We start from the raw sequence: 18,434 nt of genomic DNA on the forward strand, positions 1-18,434 counted from the left end.
TTGATCTGACTCCGTGTATTCTTCAAATTTATACTTTACTGCCCCCAACGATGATATACACACTATTTGGTAGAGTACCTTTCTGTAATAGAACTACAAACATTTGTTAACTGATTATAAGAATGAATTACACCAAGTAATCCAAAATCGAATTTTCATCCCATTCTTTGACCTGTGGAATTTTGTGGATACAGCTAAAGGAGGTATTCAGTCAATGAATCCCCAAAGCTCATCAGTTTAGTGAAGTGTTTAGGTTTCTTTCTTTCTTTCCTTTTTGTTTATTTATATTTTTTTGGTGATGCTTATATGGAGATATTTTGGATGTATTTTGAACACACACACACAAAAAAAACAGTCTTAAAAAAAAACACGGAAGAAATATGACAGTATAGGGTAGTGGCTATGACCTTGGACTCAAGGGTGAGATAGACTTTGGTTGAATCTTGGACCCAAAATGTATTTACCAGCAATGTGACTTTGGACAAATAATTTAAACTCATTGAGCCTCAGTTTTCTCATCTGTCAAATGTTGATAATAGTAGGACCTACTTTATACATTGTCATGAGGATTTAATGAGAGAATAAATGTAAAAGTGCTTGGCATGAAATCCCTGCTTAATCAATGTTAGCCATGGTGCAGTAGCAAAAATATTGAACTTTTAATTCAAGAAACTTGGGTTTGGGTCTTCTGTTTTATTATTAATTTGCAGTATGATATTGAGTACATTCCTCCTTTTCTGCCTTTCAGTTTCTTCATCTGTCAAAATAGCCAGATGAATTAGATCTCTAAGGGTTTGTCTAGCTGTAAAATTATCCATCCTTGGGTATCATATTATATTTTTAGACATCACTATCTAGGCCAAATTTCTAGATCCTGACAGATCAGTCATCACAGAGCCAAATGATGATCTTTAAGCAAGGTAAAAATTCACCCATCTCCCATGTTTAACCTTTCATACTTATTTTAATACTAACTATATCCCAAGTTCTGTGTGAAACCTGGAAGTATACTATCTTGTGAAATTTCTTTGATAATAACTATATATGGAATTTGTTTGACATCAACAATATAAGGGTCCAGGGAGTACTATTTTAGAGAGAGAAAGAAAAATCTTACTTGAGGGAAAAAAGGCAACAGTGAAGAAAAAGCAGGAACTGTGAAGAAGAAAAAAAAAAAAACTACCATCATAACCACTGTTTAAGTTTCCATTTCCCCCAAGGTTGTTTTCTTTTCAAGTTTGAAGAAGTTGCTTTATGTCTGGGCAGATTTGTGCTGAATAAACATTGTTCTCTCCAGAGAAGGGCCTTGTGTCAAATGGCATTGAGAAGAAATTGCCCTGCCTTATGCTTAAGCTTTCCCAAAGCTCATGCACTGCTCAAAACTCAAATATTAGTGGAAATAAATGTGGGATCTAGAGAAAAGGGCAACTCAGGGCAACTTCACAGCAGCCCTGACCATTCACTACCCTCAGGGCACATCCACTGAATTGCAAGGCAGGATACAGGCTCTGAGCCAGTTGCTAGGGAGGCCCTAAGCTTTGCAGGGGCAATGACCAGGTAAGTTGCCCAGCACTTTCCCAGCAGTTTAACCTCTATTTGGTAAAGGATCACTTATTTATTAAAGACAATAACTGACTTTAAGTTCTATGCTAATAAAAGGCAAATACTTCAATGGCTTTAAATAATGGAAGGGATATTTTTAGTGAAACTGGAATGTGTTTTAAAAGCAATGTAATCCTCTGAATATAAACTTTCATGTGTTTGACTCTCAGCAATTCTCAATAATTTTATCTTCCAAATATACATGTGAGGAACATGAACCATTGTCATCAGTAACAGTGACTTAACGAAGCAAATTATTTTTAAAGGGTTGTAGTAGGTAGGGAGATGAGGGAGATACATGTAAAAGTATCTGAAGTTGGAGCCATCAGTGATTTGAAAACAAATTTTCAAATAATTCTGGGGATCACTGGTTTTGTTTTTTGTGGTGAGCCTATCACAAATTTTCTATTATAGCTGGGACACCTAGAGAATATATCTTCTCTCTAGATTGAGTTAATAAACAGTCCATGCTGATCTGTTTCCTCCTGTTACAAATAAGACAGACAATATTATAATTTTGGTAGAGAAAATAATTATAAAAGATTAATTGCTACAGTGGTTAGTTGATGGAAGTAATAACAAGCTGAAATAAAAGCAAAGCTTGATTATTAATGAGCATTGATTTTTTAATTTAACATATGCCTGGGCTCTTTTCCTAAGATGTTATTATGAACTAGAAGATTCACTCATAGTAATGCTGGTTAGAATCTTGAGGAAAACAGCTTTACTTGTCTTCATCGGCTTCTGCAAAAGGCCACCCTGTTTGTTGGCTAACATCAATGTGAAGATAGTAAGTCAAGAAAGGGGCCCTGGTGCCCAATGTGTGCCTACAATGGAGTAAAGTCTTTCATTCCACATTTACAGACAATCCTTCAAAAGCAGCTAGCCTTATGAGAGAAGGTACAAGTGTCTTAAGTTCACATTAAGGTTTAAATGGCAGATGCTTTTTTGCAGCAGGTTTTGATCAGAGAGTCACAACTTTGTGTGCCTAAAAGCAGGATGGAGAAGAAATTTCTCTAAAATAGAGATCACAAAATTAGGAATATTAGGGCAAAGGAGATATATTGTAACCAAGGCTGGTCCTGCTTGAATTTACAGGTTTGGAACATTAAGGATGATATTGAATAATCATGATTATTCTGTACTTTTTCCTGGATAATCATCTAAATTACGGGACTCTCAGCCTGGTAATTCTAGAAATAAAATATTTTTATCGTATGGAGCTTTAGATTAAGTGGCCAGTAAATTGTGTACATCATAATACAGGATTAGGAAGACTATGTAGTTAATTGAGAAAGACAGATTCCTTGCCTCAAGCAATTATCAGCTAATCACAATAAAAAAATGCCAAGTATTCCAAAGAATAATAGTACTTATGATGTGTTCAGAGCTCAGCAATTTCTGCATTCATTCTGTGTTCAATTTATGAAATCTTCAAACTAGTCAACTACTTAGGCTAAGCTTGGCAAATCTCCATTCATGATTACAGGAAATCTTTAAGGTATTAACAGGATCTCTGGCTCTCCCTAAATCTGATTTGCTCAGTAAGGACCTTCATTTTGTCTTCTCACATGAAAGCTATTCCCAAGTCTTTCTTCCCAAAATCCTCAATTCCCTCAGAACAATAGGCAATCTGTAATACTTGTACATCTGGGCACTTTCGGACAAAGAGCCATAAGGCTGCTATTGCTCTCTTTTGGAATTAGCTCATGAGCTTAGGTGATTTGGAAGAGGAAAGAGCCCATGAAATGGTTGCTACCCATTGACAAAATCCAGTGACTATTTCAGAACTTGAGAAGTATTTGGCATAAAATATTATTGTTTTAATTAATAAAATTGTGTTTTATTAACGGATGTGTGTGATCAATGTCACTTCTTTGCACAACTTCAGGGCATCCCATTAATATTATATGCTCCCAGGAATGCCATTCACATGGAAACTGATGTAAGTGTGCCCCTGGAGTTGGGCAATGAGATGGTATTGCCTGTTACCTTTGGCCATCTAGTATTTATTTCTTTTTCTAACACAACCTAAGTTTTCTTTAGGACAATGGTTGTTAAGCAGGTGCAATGTTATTCCCCTCATTACATTTTGCAAATATCTTGAGACATTTCTAGTTTCACAACTGGAGGAAGGCCCTACTGGCGTCTTTGGGTAGAGGCCAGGGAAGCTGCTAAACATCCAACAATGCATGGGACAGTCACCTACAACAAAGAATTTGCTGTTAGTGAATGTTATCTCGCTGAGGTTGAAAAAAACTGCTTTTAGGAGATCCTTCTCTTCTTCATGATTTGCATACAATCTTTCCTAGGCCTGGAGCTCAAAACTTGTTCATTCAGTCTGTCATTCTGGGATTTTGAATCTTGATCAAAGTGAAACAAGGACAAAAAATTTAACCAAGATATAACACAATAAAAGAAAACATATTAAAAAAAAACAACAACAAAACCAGTTCAATTCAATGAGGGGGTCAAGATGAAATTATTGTATAGTCTCTTTTGCTTGCATACCTAGACCTGGCCTGATTTCTTTTCTGTTATTAAACCTAGTTCCCCAAACTTCCTGGCCATCCTTGAGATATACTTCTGATAAATTCCCTTTTGGCTTTAATTAGCAAAAGTTTGATTCTGTTCCTTGCAATCTAAGAATGCTATGGGAAGCACACTTTTTTAGAGAAAGAATACCACCGGGAAGTTAATTTGGAGATTGTGTTTATTTGTTCCCCAATGTCACATACTATCTTCTTTGCTGGATTATATGAGACATGATCTTTATCCTCCAGGAGCTTAAAAATATAGTTAGGAAGACAAGACCTACCCATGTAATGTGAGGTTTAATTTGTATTCAAAGTACTACATGTCATGAACCAAATGGGTGGTTCAAAGGAGTAGTAAATGCTTTAGGATTTAAGAGAGGAGAAAGATTAGCTTGGACTGTTATTAAGGAAGGCTTTCTGGAGGATTCAAGACTTAAACAAGTTTTTGGAGGATAGCTAGGACTTGGGATGAAAAAAGAAAGGGGGAGGTCTTAGAGTGTTGTGGGCCTGGTGAAATCAGACAGAACTCAATTCAGGTCCCTTCTTTAGATTCAAGAATAAGCTGCTTGACTTTGGGCAAGGTATTTGTAAAATGTAATATAAAATGTCTTGAAACAGCCTAGAACAGTAGATATTAAGTAAATCATAACTATGGTAGCTGTTTTTATTTGTTACCAAACTTAGAGGAAGAGTTTAAGCCAAGATGCATAGTTGGAAATTAATGCGATGTGAATAAGGAAAGTAACTTGTCTATAGCATCAATAAAATAAAAGATAGGTGGGTAAAAAGGCAGGAAAGGCTGGGCACTGTGGCTCACACCTGTAATCCCAGCACTTTGGAAGGCCGAGGCAGGTGGATTACCTGAGGTCGGGAGTTCGAGACCAGCCTGACCAACATGGAGAAACCCTGTCTCTACTAAAAATACAAAATTAGCCGGGCGTGGTGGTGCATGCCTGTAATCCCAGCTACTCCGGAGGCTGAGGCAGGAGAATCGCTTCAACCCAGGAGGCGGAGATTAAGGTGAGCTGAGATTCTGCCATTGCACTCCAGCCTGGGCAACAAGAGTGAAACTACATCTCAAAAAATAAATAAAATAATAAAATAAAATAAAATAAAATATAAAATAAATAAAATAATGACAGGAAAGTTATTAAGGCTAGACTATGGCTGCCTTTATGTTCCCAGGTGACAAGTTCAGAGTTTATCCTCCTGTAAATGTAGGAAACATTGGTAGGTTTTGAATGGTTAAATGTTATGACGAAAATAGTGATGTTAGAATGTGATTTTAGTGCTGGTATGCTGAATGGATTTGGGAGGATCCATTTCATTGACCATAACATACAAATTCCAAAATAGCTTCATTCACAGAAATTAATGAGTTTCTGTCCTTCTACTCCCTCCCACTTGGTCTTTCTGGCCAATCTAATTAAACAGGTAAGTCAACAACAAAAGAGGACAATGAAAATTGTCATAACAGTAGGTAACACTTGGGCAATGTAGTCAAATTCATTTATTCAATTAAACAAATGAGTCTACTTATTTTTTATACTAAGTTCATGGAAATTGACCAATCATTTCAGTCAAACCAGTTGATCTGGTTGTACATATAGATAAAATCATTGCCTATCATGGAAAAGAAAAAGTTATTTTGAGCATTCTTCTCAGGAAAGTTAGTGTCAAACATATAAAACCTAGTTTTAGGAAGAAGAAGGCAGTAATAGTAGTAGCTTCACTAACACGTTAAGACTAGTGTCATGGTATACACAGTAGAGCAATTATATTTAAGGATAATTAAATATAAGCAGCTACTGAGGAAAGTGCATTGGAGAAATTGTACATTGAAACGTTAGTAACAAAATGTATCCTTTGCTCCCATTCTTTCAATCAAAGCATGAAGCTTAAGCAGCAAATTCAAAGATTAGCTCAGACCCCAATTAGTCCCCCTTGAGGTCCAGGATAAAATTCCTAATAAAATTGTAAATCTCTGCACTGTTGTTTAGGGGACTTGGTATTGACAGTTCTTTCTTTCCTTTCACAATTAGTAACTGAGTTTCAGATGAGATTTAAAAATAAAAATGAACAAGAAATGAGCTTGCCTGCCTGTGGCAGCATGCACTCTAGCTAATCTGCAAATGCTATAATTATGCAAGGTGCTGATAGATTTGTCTCTGGGCTGGTGGTCAGGATCCAATTGAACTGCTGCAGTTGCTGCTTTATCATCACAAATGTTCTGCACTTCTTAGCAATTCTCAGGCCTAAACATGATATTGGAATTTAAAGAGGCACCATAGCCTTATATCCCATTGAGATGTGCTGGGTTAAGTGCCAGTTCATCTCTTTCCATTCACAGGTTTAGGGGGAAAAGGTGTATATGTATGGGGTGAAACAGGGATCATGTTTCAACTGGCTGTTTGCCACAGAGCCATTCCCATTGGACTAGGAACCCTAGTGTAATTATTGTAGAGTCAAAGAGGCTGAAACCACTGACTCAGTACTGAGCTCTTTACCTGTCTACTGCCTACAACTTATATCCTGTTTTCCTATTCATCTTGCAAGTGGGGGCTTTTGGTCCCAAGGGGACACCAAATAAGACAATATAAGCTTCATTTAACTTCATATCTAAATTGGCCACATTTGTAATTGTCTTCTTTACCTTAAAAGGTCATCATGAAGATAATATGAGCTAATGTATCTGAAAGCACTTTGAAACTTATGAACCACCTATAAATGTAAGATGCTTAAAATTATCATTAATATTATTGAATGTCACTTCAGCAATTGATATTTAACAATAATAAAATTAGGGTAAATACATCCATAGTCCATGGCGGAAGATAAGGGAAGGGGAAAACAATGACCCCAAACTCATCCTGCTGAAAGCAGAGCAAGATTGTCATTTCCATACATGAAATACATTCCTTACAATTGCTTCCCACCTATCACATTCCAGTTAATTCATTTGGAAGAAGGAAATATTTTAAAATAAGATTGCCCAAGAATAGTTTCCAGCAAACTAAATGTCTATAATTTGGATGTGTAAGGTAAATTGACAATAATTCTATAAAGAAATCAAAATGGGTTTTTTATTAATAAAATGAAAAATGGCTGGATTTAATTTTAATTTTATTTATGTTTTGAATACATAGCATATGGGGATGGTTCAAAATATAAAGGCATATAGTGAAGATTAAATCTTCCTTCTGCCTGCCCATGACACTCTTTCCTTACCAACCACAGTTACCCAGCCATCCACTCCCTCTCTTCAGAGGACACCACTGTTACCAGTTGCACATGTATCCATCTAGAAATATTTCATACATATACAAACATTTATATATGCATATGTATGTTTTATACTCAAAATAGCATGCTGCACATACTATTTGGGACCTTGTTTTTTTTCATTAAACAGTATGTCTTGGAAATATTTTCATATCTAATCTACAGATTTACCTAATTATTTTAAACAGCAGTATCATAATATGTGATTATATGAAATCACCACAATTGTAACAAGGCTCCTACTATTAGAAATTGAGGTTGTTTCCAATATTTTACTATTACAAATAATAGCGAACTACAACAAAATTGAACATCTGTTATAACTGGATTTTAAATTCAAACACATACATTTTGTTTAAAGTAGATCCCTCATGTTTCCAATAATATTTAAAAATCAGATTATTAAGAGTAACTGTAGTATTTATGAAATGAAGACTGGACATTATATTAGTAGGTCTAAATTATGCCAAAGTCAATTAAAACAAAAATGTTGTTCAATTCCATAAGGACAATACATATTGTATGTCATCTTGAATGATGTGTTGGAAAAATGAAGGCAATTAATTCACTGAAATTTTTCCACTTCAGGCAGCTCAGGTATTAGGAAGAGAAAGCTAATGTGCCATAAAGCTCTTTCCTAAGTATATTTCTGGTGCATTTGTTTATTATCAACAACTATTTTGGGAATCTCTCCAAATTTGAATAGTTCCCTAACCTTACCTGTCCTGTAATCAACTTTTATTTCTCTCTTTCGCTTCTAAATATTCTTCAAATAGTATGAGATCTTCTGTCATGTTGGCAGGGAATTCCTAAGCTAGTCAATTAATGGTGGCTTAATCATTATAGCACTATCCTATGCTATTCCTCCTGTGAATTATAAAGAAGTGTAAAACATTTCTTTTTAGTAGGTAAGAGTTCAGTTGGATACTTGAAGCAAGACATAAATACAGAATCAGTTAAAGGGAATTCAGGATATAAACAATAGTTTGATATAAGTAAGGGTTGTTTTATGACAACAATACACATGACATTATGTATCTGCATGCTGAGTCCTCTCATTTCTTTCTTCCAGGTGCCTCTCAGATTTGTCCTCTCATTAAAAAAAAAAAAAATTCCCCAAACTCCAACCTGGTGTGACTGCTCACCACCACCCATCCCCACACACTGCAGCATTGTTTCCTCAACCTCTTAGTTTTTGTTCTTCTCTCAGCCCATTCCACACATCAAGCCAATCATCATTAGACATCACTTCCTTTGAGTCATTTTTTGTTTCAAGATCTACAATGACACTCCAGCCTAGAACATCATGTCCAAATTTCTCTGCCTGTTACTCAGAGTCCTCCAGAATTCAGCCCCATCCAATCTATCTAGTTTCATTTTTAATTCATGGTGCTCACAAAACCCCTTCTCATCAGGCTCATTTTCCTCGAAGCATATTATGCTTGTGAAGTTCTACTTTTGTGCCTTGGTTTATGTTGTTAATCTTTCCTGATAATCTTTTGAAAATCTTTTTGAGAATCTTCTGAGAATCTTTTCTTCTTTACTCTCTGCCTTTCCAAATGTTCTCCATCCCTTAAGTTTCGTATGGAGATCCATTCTCTTCATAAAACTTTCCCCAAACCTTCCAGCGAATATTAACCTCTCCTTTCTCCATTTCTTTACCACCTATATGTAGCCTTATAGCTCAAATGCTACATTCTATGTTCCATTCTCTATTATGGTGTGCTAGTCCTGTGTTCATAGTCCTGTATTATAAATTGAGGGCAAAGATAAAGACTTTACTTTCTTTCCCTTTAGTAGCTAGCACAAGACTTGGAGTACAAAAGATGCTTAATTGGTATTTTTGATCAATTATCCTAATGAAGATATCATTGCTTTATTATATTGTTTTGGAGGTTGCAGTGGAGAGTGGGGGATAATTCAGAGGTTTAGAAGATTCATGTCACTAAAAATGTCCGTTAGGGTAATATTTCATTGAGAATACCACTACAAAGCATATATGAGGATTTACTATTTCTCAATTATACTTTTAAAATATATATTTCTTTATACTTACAAATTTATAAAAACCACCCAAAATAGTCCATTTGTTTCATCTTGTTGGAAAATGTAGTTGTCAAAATGGCCTATTTACAGTGAATCAATGGTGCTCTAAATGTGCTGGGAAATGGATATTGTATGGATAGAGTAACAACCCAAGTAGGAAGTAGGAACACTGTCTAATACATGTTTACACACCATCAAGTCTACAAACATTAAATATCATACATGATAGAATCTTTCTCATCCTGTAATTTATCTCAATTTTTCCATTACTTTCTTTCATTTTCTCTTCTAGCTTTACTCACAGACAAGCCTCCCAAGCCATTGTTCCCCATGGAGAATCAGCCAAGTGTTATAGATGTCCAGCTGGGTAAGTCCCCTCCTTGGAATAACACTTCCTAAACTTGCCCTCTGTTAACAGATGGGGAAAATTGCATGAACCAGGAAAGGTTTATTGCCACTGTTATTACATGCAAATCAATTTGTGTTCTGCTCATTTATAACCCTGGAGTTCAGTGCAATAGCAGTTTAAGGAAATGAGTTTGTATTGCATCAAAAAATGGTAATACTAATTAGTTACACTGGGTATTAAGTGTGCTGTATGACGGAGCTTTTTAATTCTGTGATTGATAGATTCATGAGTGTCTTGCATTGGTGATTGGTACAGAAAACTTTTCATACATGTCAGCCAAATTTGGACAGCATTAACTCCTGGAGACAAAGCACTTCTTAAAATAAAATACAGGCCTTCGGTTTCGCCTTTAAAATGATTTGATAATATTATTTTCAATATCACAATCCAGGGCCATTTAAAACTTGTTTTTATGTTGGGATCCTGAATATTTATGAATCATATGATGTTGGGAAAAGTGACAAGTTGACTTATGAGTGCTATTGTCTTTTTACACACTCAAATAAGAACATAAGGTGTTACACCTCTTTTTAGAGCTCCTGCTGCTAATCCTTGTAATTTTAAGTACTGTAAGCTAAAAACTCAGAGGCCTGCTAGGATCTCTTTCAAATTGTGGCCTTTAATTTAAATCATGCCCTTTAACATTTGTGAGATTTCATCTGTCTTGGATTTCATTCTAGTATTCTAAATTTCTTCAATTGTAAATAGAAGAACCACAAGAGAACTGAGTAAATATGCTTGAAATGTATTGGGCTTACACTGAATATATGATTTATTGATATTTGTGACCATTGTGGTCTATATCCATTATACAGCCAGGGAAGACAAATTGATCCCAATTTTCACTCACTTAGAAAGGTTTTTGTTTTTGTTTAATTTTTAATTATTGTGGGTACCTAGTAGGTGTGTATATTTATAGAGTACATGAAATATTTTGATACAGGTATACAATGTACAATAATCACATCAGGGTAAATGGGGTGTCCATCACCTCAAACATTTATTCTTTCTTTGTGTTACAAGCAGTCTGGTTATAATATTTTAGTTATTTTAAGATGTACAATAAATTATTGTTGACTGTAGTCACCCTGTTGTGCTATTAAATACTAGATCTTACTTATTCTAACTATATTTGCATGCCCATTAACCATTCCTACTTCCACCACACTCAAAACCCTTCCTAGCCTCTGGTAGCTATCATTCTACTCTCTATCTCCATGAGTTCAATTGTTTTAATTTTTTAGTTCCCCAAAATAAGTGAGAACGTGTGAAATTCGTCTTTCTGTGCATGGTTCATTTCGCTTAATGTAATGGCCTCCAGTTTCATCCATGTTGTTGCAAATCACTGGACCTCGTTCTTTTTTATGACTGAATAGTATTCCATTGTGTGTATGTACCACATTTTCTTTATCCATCTGTCTGTTGATGGACACTTAGGTTGCTTCCAAATCTTGGCTATTGTGAATAGTGCTGTAATAAACATGGGAGTACAGATATCTTTTTGATATAATGATTTCCTTTCTTTTGGGTATATGCCTAGCTGTGGGATTGCTGGATCATATGGTAGCTCTATTTTTAGTTTACTGAGGAACCTCCAAACCATTCTCCACAGTGGTTGTACTAATTTACATTCCCACTAACAGTGGGCATTTGGGTTCCCTTTGCTCCATATCCTCTCCAGCATTTGTTATTGCCTCTCTTTTGGATGAAAGCCATTTTAACTAGGGTGAGATGATACCTCCTTGTAGTTTTTGGAAGTTTTGACTCAACTTTTGATCTTTATAATTCAATTGGGATTGTTGAAAGCTTATTTATATCTTGAAAATAAGAGACAGAAAATTATATTCCTAATGTTCACTTTTCCAAAATGAAATATAGCAAATAGTAGATTTTAAATAAGCCTAGCAATGTGAGTACCAAAGTTAAGCATTTTAAACAAAACAAAAAGAAATTAATAAACATGTTCTCAAGAGTGGACTGTGCAAATGGTAAATATTTGGAAATAATGAAGTATTAGACTGTGGCTCTTCTTATGTCCCCTATATTGTTTTGCAGTCATTATATTTTGTTAGAGTCAAATCTAGATATGCTGATACCCTTACTGACTGTATGATACATTTTACTTACATTTCTCTACCTTGAACTGGGATAAAAATATTCCAAGGGAACTTTGTGGTTCCAGGGGTTACATGGAGCCATATGATGGTCTCGTATCATTAGTTTACATGGAAATTCAAGTGGATAAATTGTTTTCATTTGGTATGAAAACAATTTATCCACATATATATCTATATATCTATATCTATCTATCTATCTATCTATCTATCTATCTATCTATCTATCTATATGTAGAAAGCAACATTTGCATGATGAAATGTACATGATAAGCCCAGGCCCTGTGGCTCATGCTTGTAATCCCAGCACTTTGGGAGGCCGAGGAGGGCAGGTCACAAGGTCAGGAGATCAAGACCATCCTGATTAACACGGTGAAACCCCGTCTCTACTAAAAATACAAAAAAGTAGCCAGGCATGGTGGTAGGCACCTGTATTCCCAGCTACTCGGGAGGCTGAGGCAGGAGAATGGTGTGAACCCCGGAGGTGGAGCTTGCAGTGAGCTGAGATCATGCCACTGCACTCCAGCCTGGGCGACAGAGCAAGACTCCATCTCAAAAAAAAAAAAAATAGTACTTGATAAGATACACAAATAAAATGTGAGTAAATTTTATGTTTGTGGTCCCTGGAGGAATACCTTCTGTACTCTCCTCTGCTATTAGGCACACAACAGCAAAGTTTGAAAAGTATTGATCCAAAGCAAGGAGAAGGACCATTGTAGAAGATACATTCCATTCAGATTCACTGGGTGCAACACCTGTATGTACTGTTCAGGACATCTACAAGATGCGCACTTTGTATAAACCTGTATTCTAACATAGATATATATGCCAAAATACCCTACCAAATACTACCATCCTATAAGATTACTAAAATAATTTACTTCCAATTTACATTAGGTGTAAGGCTGAACTTTTCGGGTTTTAGTTTGTAACACAATTGGAAATAACTTTATTGACAGAAAGATGGAGACCTGCTTATTTTTCATCCCAGAAAGGCTGTTACTCTGAGATGTTAAACAACCATATAATTCAGAGAAAGAAAAGCAAAATCAGTCAAACCAGATCTTTGGTGTTTCAAGGAGCACATGACTGATTAATTTTAAGTGATTTTAACTCTTTCACGGATTTATTTAGTACCATTTATTCACAATTGGAAATCCTTTTGTAAGTTGCTCTCATACCTCAATAGTCAGATGACATAATGAGCACTATAAATGTCAAAGAGCTCCTCCGTGTGAGTGGGAGTTCTGCAGTCAGAATCATGAGACATTAGAAAACACCATGTGTAAAAAAGAGATAGAGAAAGATAACTGGGACTACTGGATATCTCTGTCTATGTCTGGAAAACTTGAAGAATTCAGTAAGGTAATGAAAACTGCAATTTTTTTTCCTTCAGTTTCTGAAGTTTATCAAACACATTCAATTCTGGACATCCTCAAGCTAGAACTAAAATTAGAGCTGCCAAGAAATATGAAAATCCAATCCATATGGCTAAACACATTACCAACTTTGGGTTTCCCAAATCACATTACTTAAAATTTTAGACAACATCATGGTAGATTAAAGCTGGCCATAGATTTTTGGCTACTCCTAATATCTAAACTTGATTTTTCATTCTTCTCCCATTGAATCTGGGTTGGCCGTCGGGACACACTTGACCAATAGAGTGTGGCAAAAGTGATGTTCTGAAATTTTAGAGGCTGAATCAAAAGAATCTTGCAACTTCTGTCCCAGTGTTTTGGTCCACTCTGAAACCACCATGCTGTTTGAAGTTTAAGCCACATAGAGAGGCACTAGAGGATGAGACACAATATGGTGGGAGAGAGAGGTCAACTAGCACCAAGACACCAATATAAGTGAAAAAGATATCTTGGAAGTGGATCCTCCAGCCCTAGCTTCCCTGGCTTATGCCATGTAGATCACAGACAAACCACTGAGCTGAACTCTTCTCAAATTTATGACCCCAAAATTCATGAGCAAAGTAAAGTGATTGTCATTTGCCATTAAGTTAGGGGTAGTTTGTTAAGTAATTAGTAGATAACCTGAACAAACATTAATCAGTTTATCTAGAGCATTATTAATTTTATTTTTCCCATGGACAAGAATTTCATGCAGCAATTTTATGCAAAATGAGACACGTTTTAGGAAATACTTGAGTATCGGCTTCAAGGTAGTTTTAGAAAACATGGTCTGGAATAAGTGTTTATGTGTTCATTTGAGGGTTACACTCTGTTCAGTTCTGAATATTTCTAAAAGGAATTCATTAAATGAAAAATTTCAGTAGAAATAAATACTTTTCATGCATGGAGTTGGCATCAGTACAGATATTTTGTTATGTCTCTAGAGAAAAATAAACATCTTGACTTTCTCCTATAGTGGAAGCCATTAGTCATCTGCAAAGTTCTAGAAATTTACATAGGTTTTTGCTGATTTAGTGATGACAGTTTGGTTGTTGCTAAATTGTGTTCACATTGTAATACTGAAAGAAGATTAATCTTTACCAAATAACCATATATTTTGAGATGATAAACACATTCTTAACAAAATAATCTGAAAACTATTGCTCTCACAAAACAAGTCTATGCAACTAACGTTCCCTGTGGTAATGTATGATATATAAAAGATAAAACAACGTACAACACATACGTGCAAAATTACAATTTGGTCCTGTTATCCTTTATTTTTTCTCTCTCTGAAGGTAAATTTAGCTTTAAATTCGAGAAATAAACCTTGACTATACCAGGGCTAATTCTTTTCTCAGCAGTTGAAAAAAAAATTTTTTCAATAATTTTTTCTAAGTAAAACAACACTGTATTACAATATATAAACTTATTTTACACCTTTAATACAAATTTATTAAAATATTGTAAGGACATGTGCCCCATTTGAAATATATTCATGCTAGATAGACCCTTTTTCATAAACTACTTCTTTTCATGAGACCCAAATGCATGCTTTACAAACTGTAACACACTCCTGGAAGCTTTGAAAAAGTCATGAACAAATTTGCATGAAAGATTTGAGATCTGCTATCTAATTTTAATTAAAGGTGAGTTTCAAAATGTGCTCTGTTCTTCTGACTGATGATGATAATTTTCTTTTTCTTCCTTCCTTCCTTTCTTTCTTTCTCTTTCTTTCTCTCTTTCTTTCTTTCTTTCTTTCTCTTTCTTTCTTTCTTTTTCTTTCTTTCTTTCTTTCTGTCTGTCTCTCTCTCTCTCTCTCTCTCTCTCTCTCTCGCTCTCTTTCTTTCTTTTTCTTTCTTTTTTTTTTCTTGAGATGAAGCCTTGCTCTGTCACCCGGGGTAGAGTGCAGTGGCACGATCTCAACTCACTGCAACCTCCGCCTCCCGGGTTCAAGTGATTCTCCTGTCTCAGCCTCCCAAGCAGCTGGAATCACAGTCACGTGCCACCACACCCAGCTAATTTTTGTATTTTTAGTAGAGATTGGGTTTTGCTGTGTTGGCCAGGCTGGTCTCAAACTCCTGAACTCAGGTGATCCACCTGCCTCGGCCTCCCAAAGTGCTGGGATTACAGGCATGAGCCATCGAGCCTGGCCAATAATTTTCTTCTTGGAAGTTTTTTAAAACTTGAAATAAGCTAGACAGCATTATGCAGAAAATACATATAAACATTTACTTTCTCTTTCTGTGTGAATCAAAAAGGAGGCCTGGGGGGCCTAAGGTAGATCAGAAAAACCCAGACAAGTAGAACATCCAAGCTAACTGGGTTACTTTTGATGTTTCAAAAAGCCAATAGTTCATTTCTAGACAAATCTGATCCAGTATAAAAGATTCTTTTTCTTTTCTATTCTCATTCAGAATTTATTTTATTTTTACAAGCTATTCAAATTCATATTTCATGAGTGTGTTATATGCTATTGGCTCAAACTGTCTCTATATATGTAAGAAGTGTTCATCTTCATCAGAAATCGATTTCCCTAGCATATCAGTTTCTACTGAAAATTATATCAGATCCCTTAAGAGACCAGTGTAAAAGACTCTACAAGAGAATATATCAAAATATAACATTTAATTCAATACTCAGGACTAGAAGGCAAACAAATATCCAGTTTAATCCCAAATTAGGAAATAAGCTATTCAACTAAATTTATGTTTTTTATAAAACATTATTTACCTAAAAACATTTATTGAGTTCTTACTGGATGCCAGCATATTAGATCCTGAAAATACAGAGGTGAATTAAATGAATTTCTTGGCCTTAAGGAGTTCTCAATCTAGTGGGGAAACAGATGTGCATAAGTAGAATTGCATCGCAATATGAGAACTGCCAAAAGAGGGAAAAAGGAAAATGATTTTTCTTGTGGCAGGACCTCATGTTCTATATGCTTAGGCTTTCACTAAATACAATGACAAAACTCTGTAGCTTCAACCCAATTACTAGATTTATCTGAAAATAATTAAGAATTACCAAGAATAGAACCTTTTGAAATCATAAATTGTCCACCATTTGCTTTAATGTGGCAAATACTAAAAATGGAAATTTATGATACCCTTGAATCAATTCAGTTTAACAAAATTAATCAACTCCTTCTAAAGTTGAAATAAAATGAACAATCCAAAGCAAGTCAACAACTGAGCTAAATGTCAAACCAGAATTATTGTATTTTTTATTTTTTTATTTTTATTTTTTTTTATACTTTAAGAAGAAAATGTGGCACATATACACCATGGAATACTATGCAACCATAAAAAAGGATGAGTTCATGTCCTTTGCAGGGACATGGATGAAGCAGAATTATTGTTAATGCAAATAGTAATACATGGTTATTTCATTAGCTGGAGTCATAACTTGGTATATGCATTGTGTGTATAATGGTGGAAGCAAGGGATTTTTTAAATTTTTTATATCATATTCTTACCCTCTTAGTTTCAAATAACTCCTTAAAAACTTTTACATAATCTTGAATAACTGAACACTATGGAGACTTTGGAGAGTAAGAAGGAGGGTATTATGAACTAACTCAGTTTTCTTGGCACACATAATGGGAGCTAGTTCATGGCAGAATTTCCTCACCCTTGTAGACATTCTAGGGTTAGTGAGTTGTTTCCGAAAGACCTATTTATTCAGGATAACATGCACAAGCTTAGCATGAGTTACCCCAAACTGAAAACCATTCTATTGCCCAGATCATATACCATGTGCATTATTTACAACTTTGGAAAATCTGGGCCAAGCCTTTTCCTTAAGAGTTGGCTGCAGTATTGGGTGAAACTGAAACTGGTTCCCTTACTTTGTCTAAGTTTCTATAACAGCTGTGCTTGTTTTGAGATTTTTTAAGAATGAAATGGGAAAAAAGTTAACAGTTTCCTAAATAGTGTCTGATTATAATCTAACAATGTGATTACGAACATCTCTTAAATAGCATAATTGTTAACCAGTCCTCTATGCATACATTGGTGTTTGGGGGCATTGCTTAGGCTTATGTCTTATTGAGATACTGATACAAGTTTGATGGTGTTTCATCATATTTTTAAAAAGCCAAAACCATGATTTCATATATTTGGAACCAAAATTATTTGAGAATTTACTAGGTACTAGGCACTAAAATGGGTATTTGCACATACAGTGTCTTATTACTCATAAGAGCTCAAAGTAGTAGTAGATATTGTTGAATTATTTTGCAGATGAGGAAACGTAACCACAGACAGGTGAAATAGCTTACATGATGTTACATAATTAGTAAGTGACAAAGATGGGATTTCAACAAGATCTGTTTCACTCCGAAGTTTTTTCTTTTTATTATAGCACACTGGGTATGGTGACATTATCTAGACCCCAAACTCTATCCTAGGAAAAAACTATCATTCTAATAAGGACAGCTAAATATTATTAACAACTATAGTAATTATTATTTAATAACAGCTCTACTATTACAAATAATAATGTTATTACTCTACTTAGTATAATTTAATAACATTTCTAGTACTGCTAAGAAAAGCTATTATTATTATAATGCTTATTTAATAATTCTACTAATAATAATTATTATTATTTGTAGTGATAATATCAGTAGTAGTAGTAGTGGCAGTGGTGGTGGTGGTGGAGCTGTCACTTATTGATTGCTTACGGGGTACTAGGCACTATATTAAATACTTTATATAGCTTATTTTATTTAAACTTCCCAGCAACTCTTTGTGATAAACCCAACTACTTGCCTCATTTTAACAGTTTTATTATTATATTAGTTATATACCATACAATTGGCAATTTAAAACATCCATTTCAATGATTTTTGGTCTATTCACGATGTTGTGCAAGCATCACCAGAATTTCATAACATTTTCAACACCCCAGAAAGAAACTCTGTACCCATTGACAGTCACTCCTCAGTCCCTCATCCTCACCCCATCCTCAGCTTTAGGTAGTCATTAATCAACTATCTGTAACTATAGATTTGCCTATTCTGGATATTTAATATGAATAA

At 35.0% G+C, this 18,434-nt stretch overlaps 1 protein-coding gene across 1 annotated transcript in view; it reads left to right on the plus strand.

Annotated features, from left to right (window-relative positions):
- Positions 1-18,434, plus strand: part of IL1RAPL2 (interleukin 1 receptor accessory protein like 2) — a 1,227,386-nt gene that overhangs the window by 931,506 nt on the left and 277,446 nt on the right. The window contains exon 6 of the mRNA XM_004064643.3: positions 9,760-9,834. Coding sequence (XP_004064691.2) covers positions 9,760-9,834 — 75 coding nt within the window. The remainder of the gene's footprint in view (positions 1-9,759; positions 9,835-18,434) is intronic.

Source organism: Gorilla gorilla, chromosome X, assembly GCF_029281585.2.
Source record: "Gorilla gorilla gorilla isolate KB3781 chromosome X, NHGRI_mGorGor1-v2.1_pri, whole genome shotgun sequence".
Taxonomy (NCBI): Eukaryota; Metazoa; Chordata; class Mammalia; order Primates; family Hominidae; genus Gorilla; species Gorilla gorilla.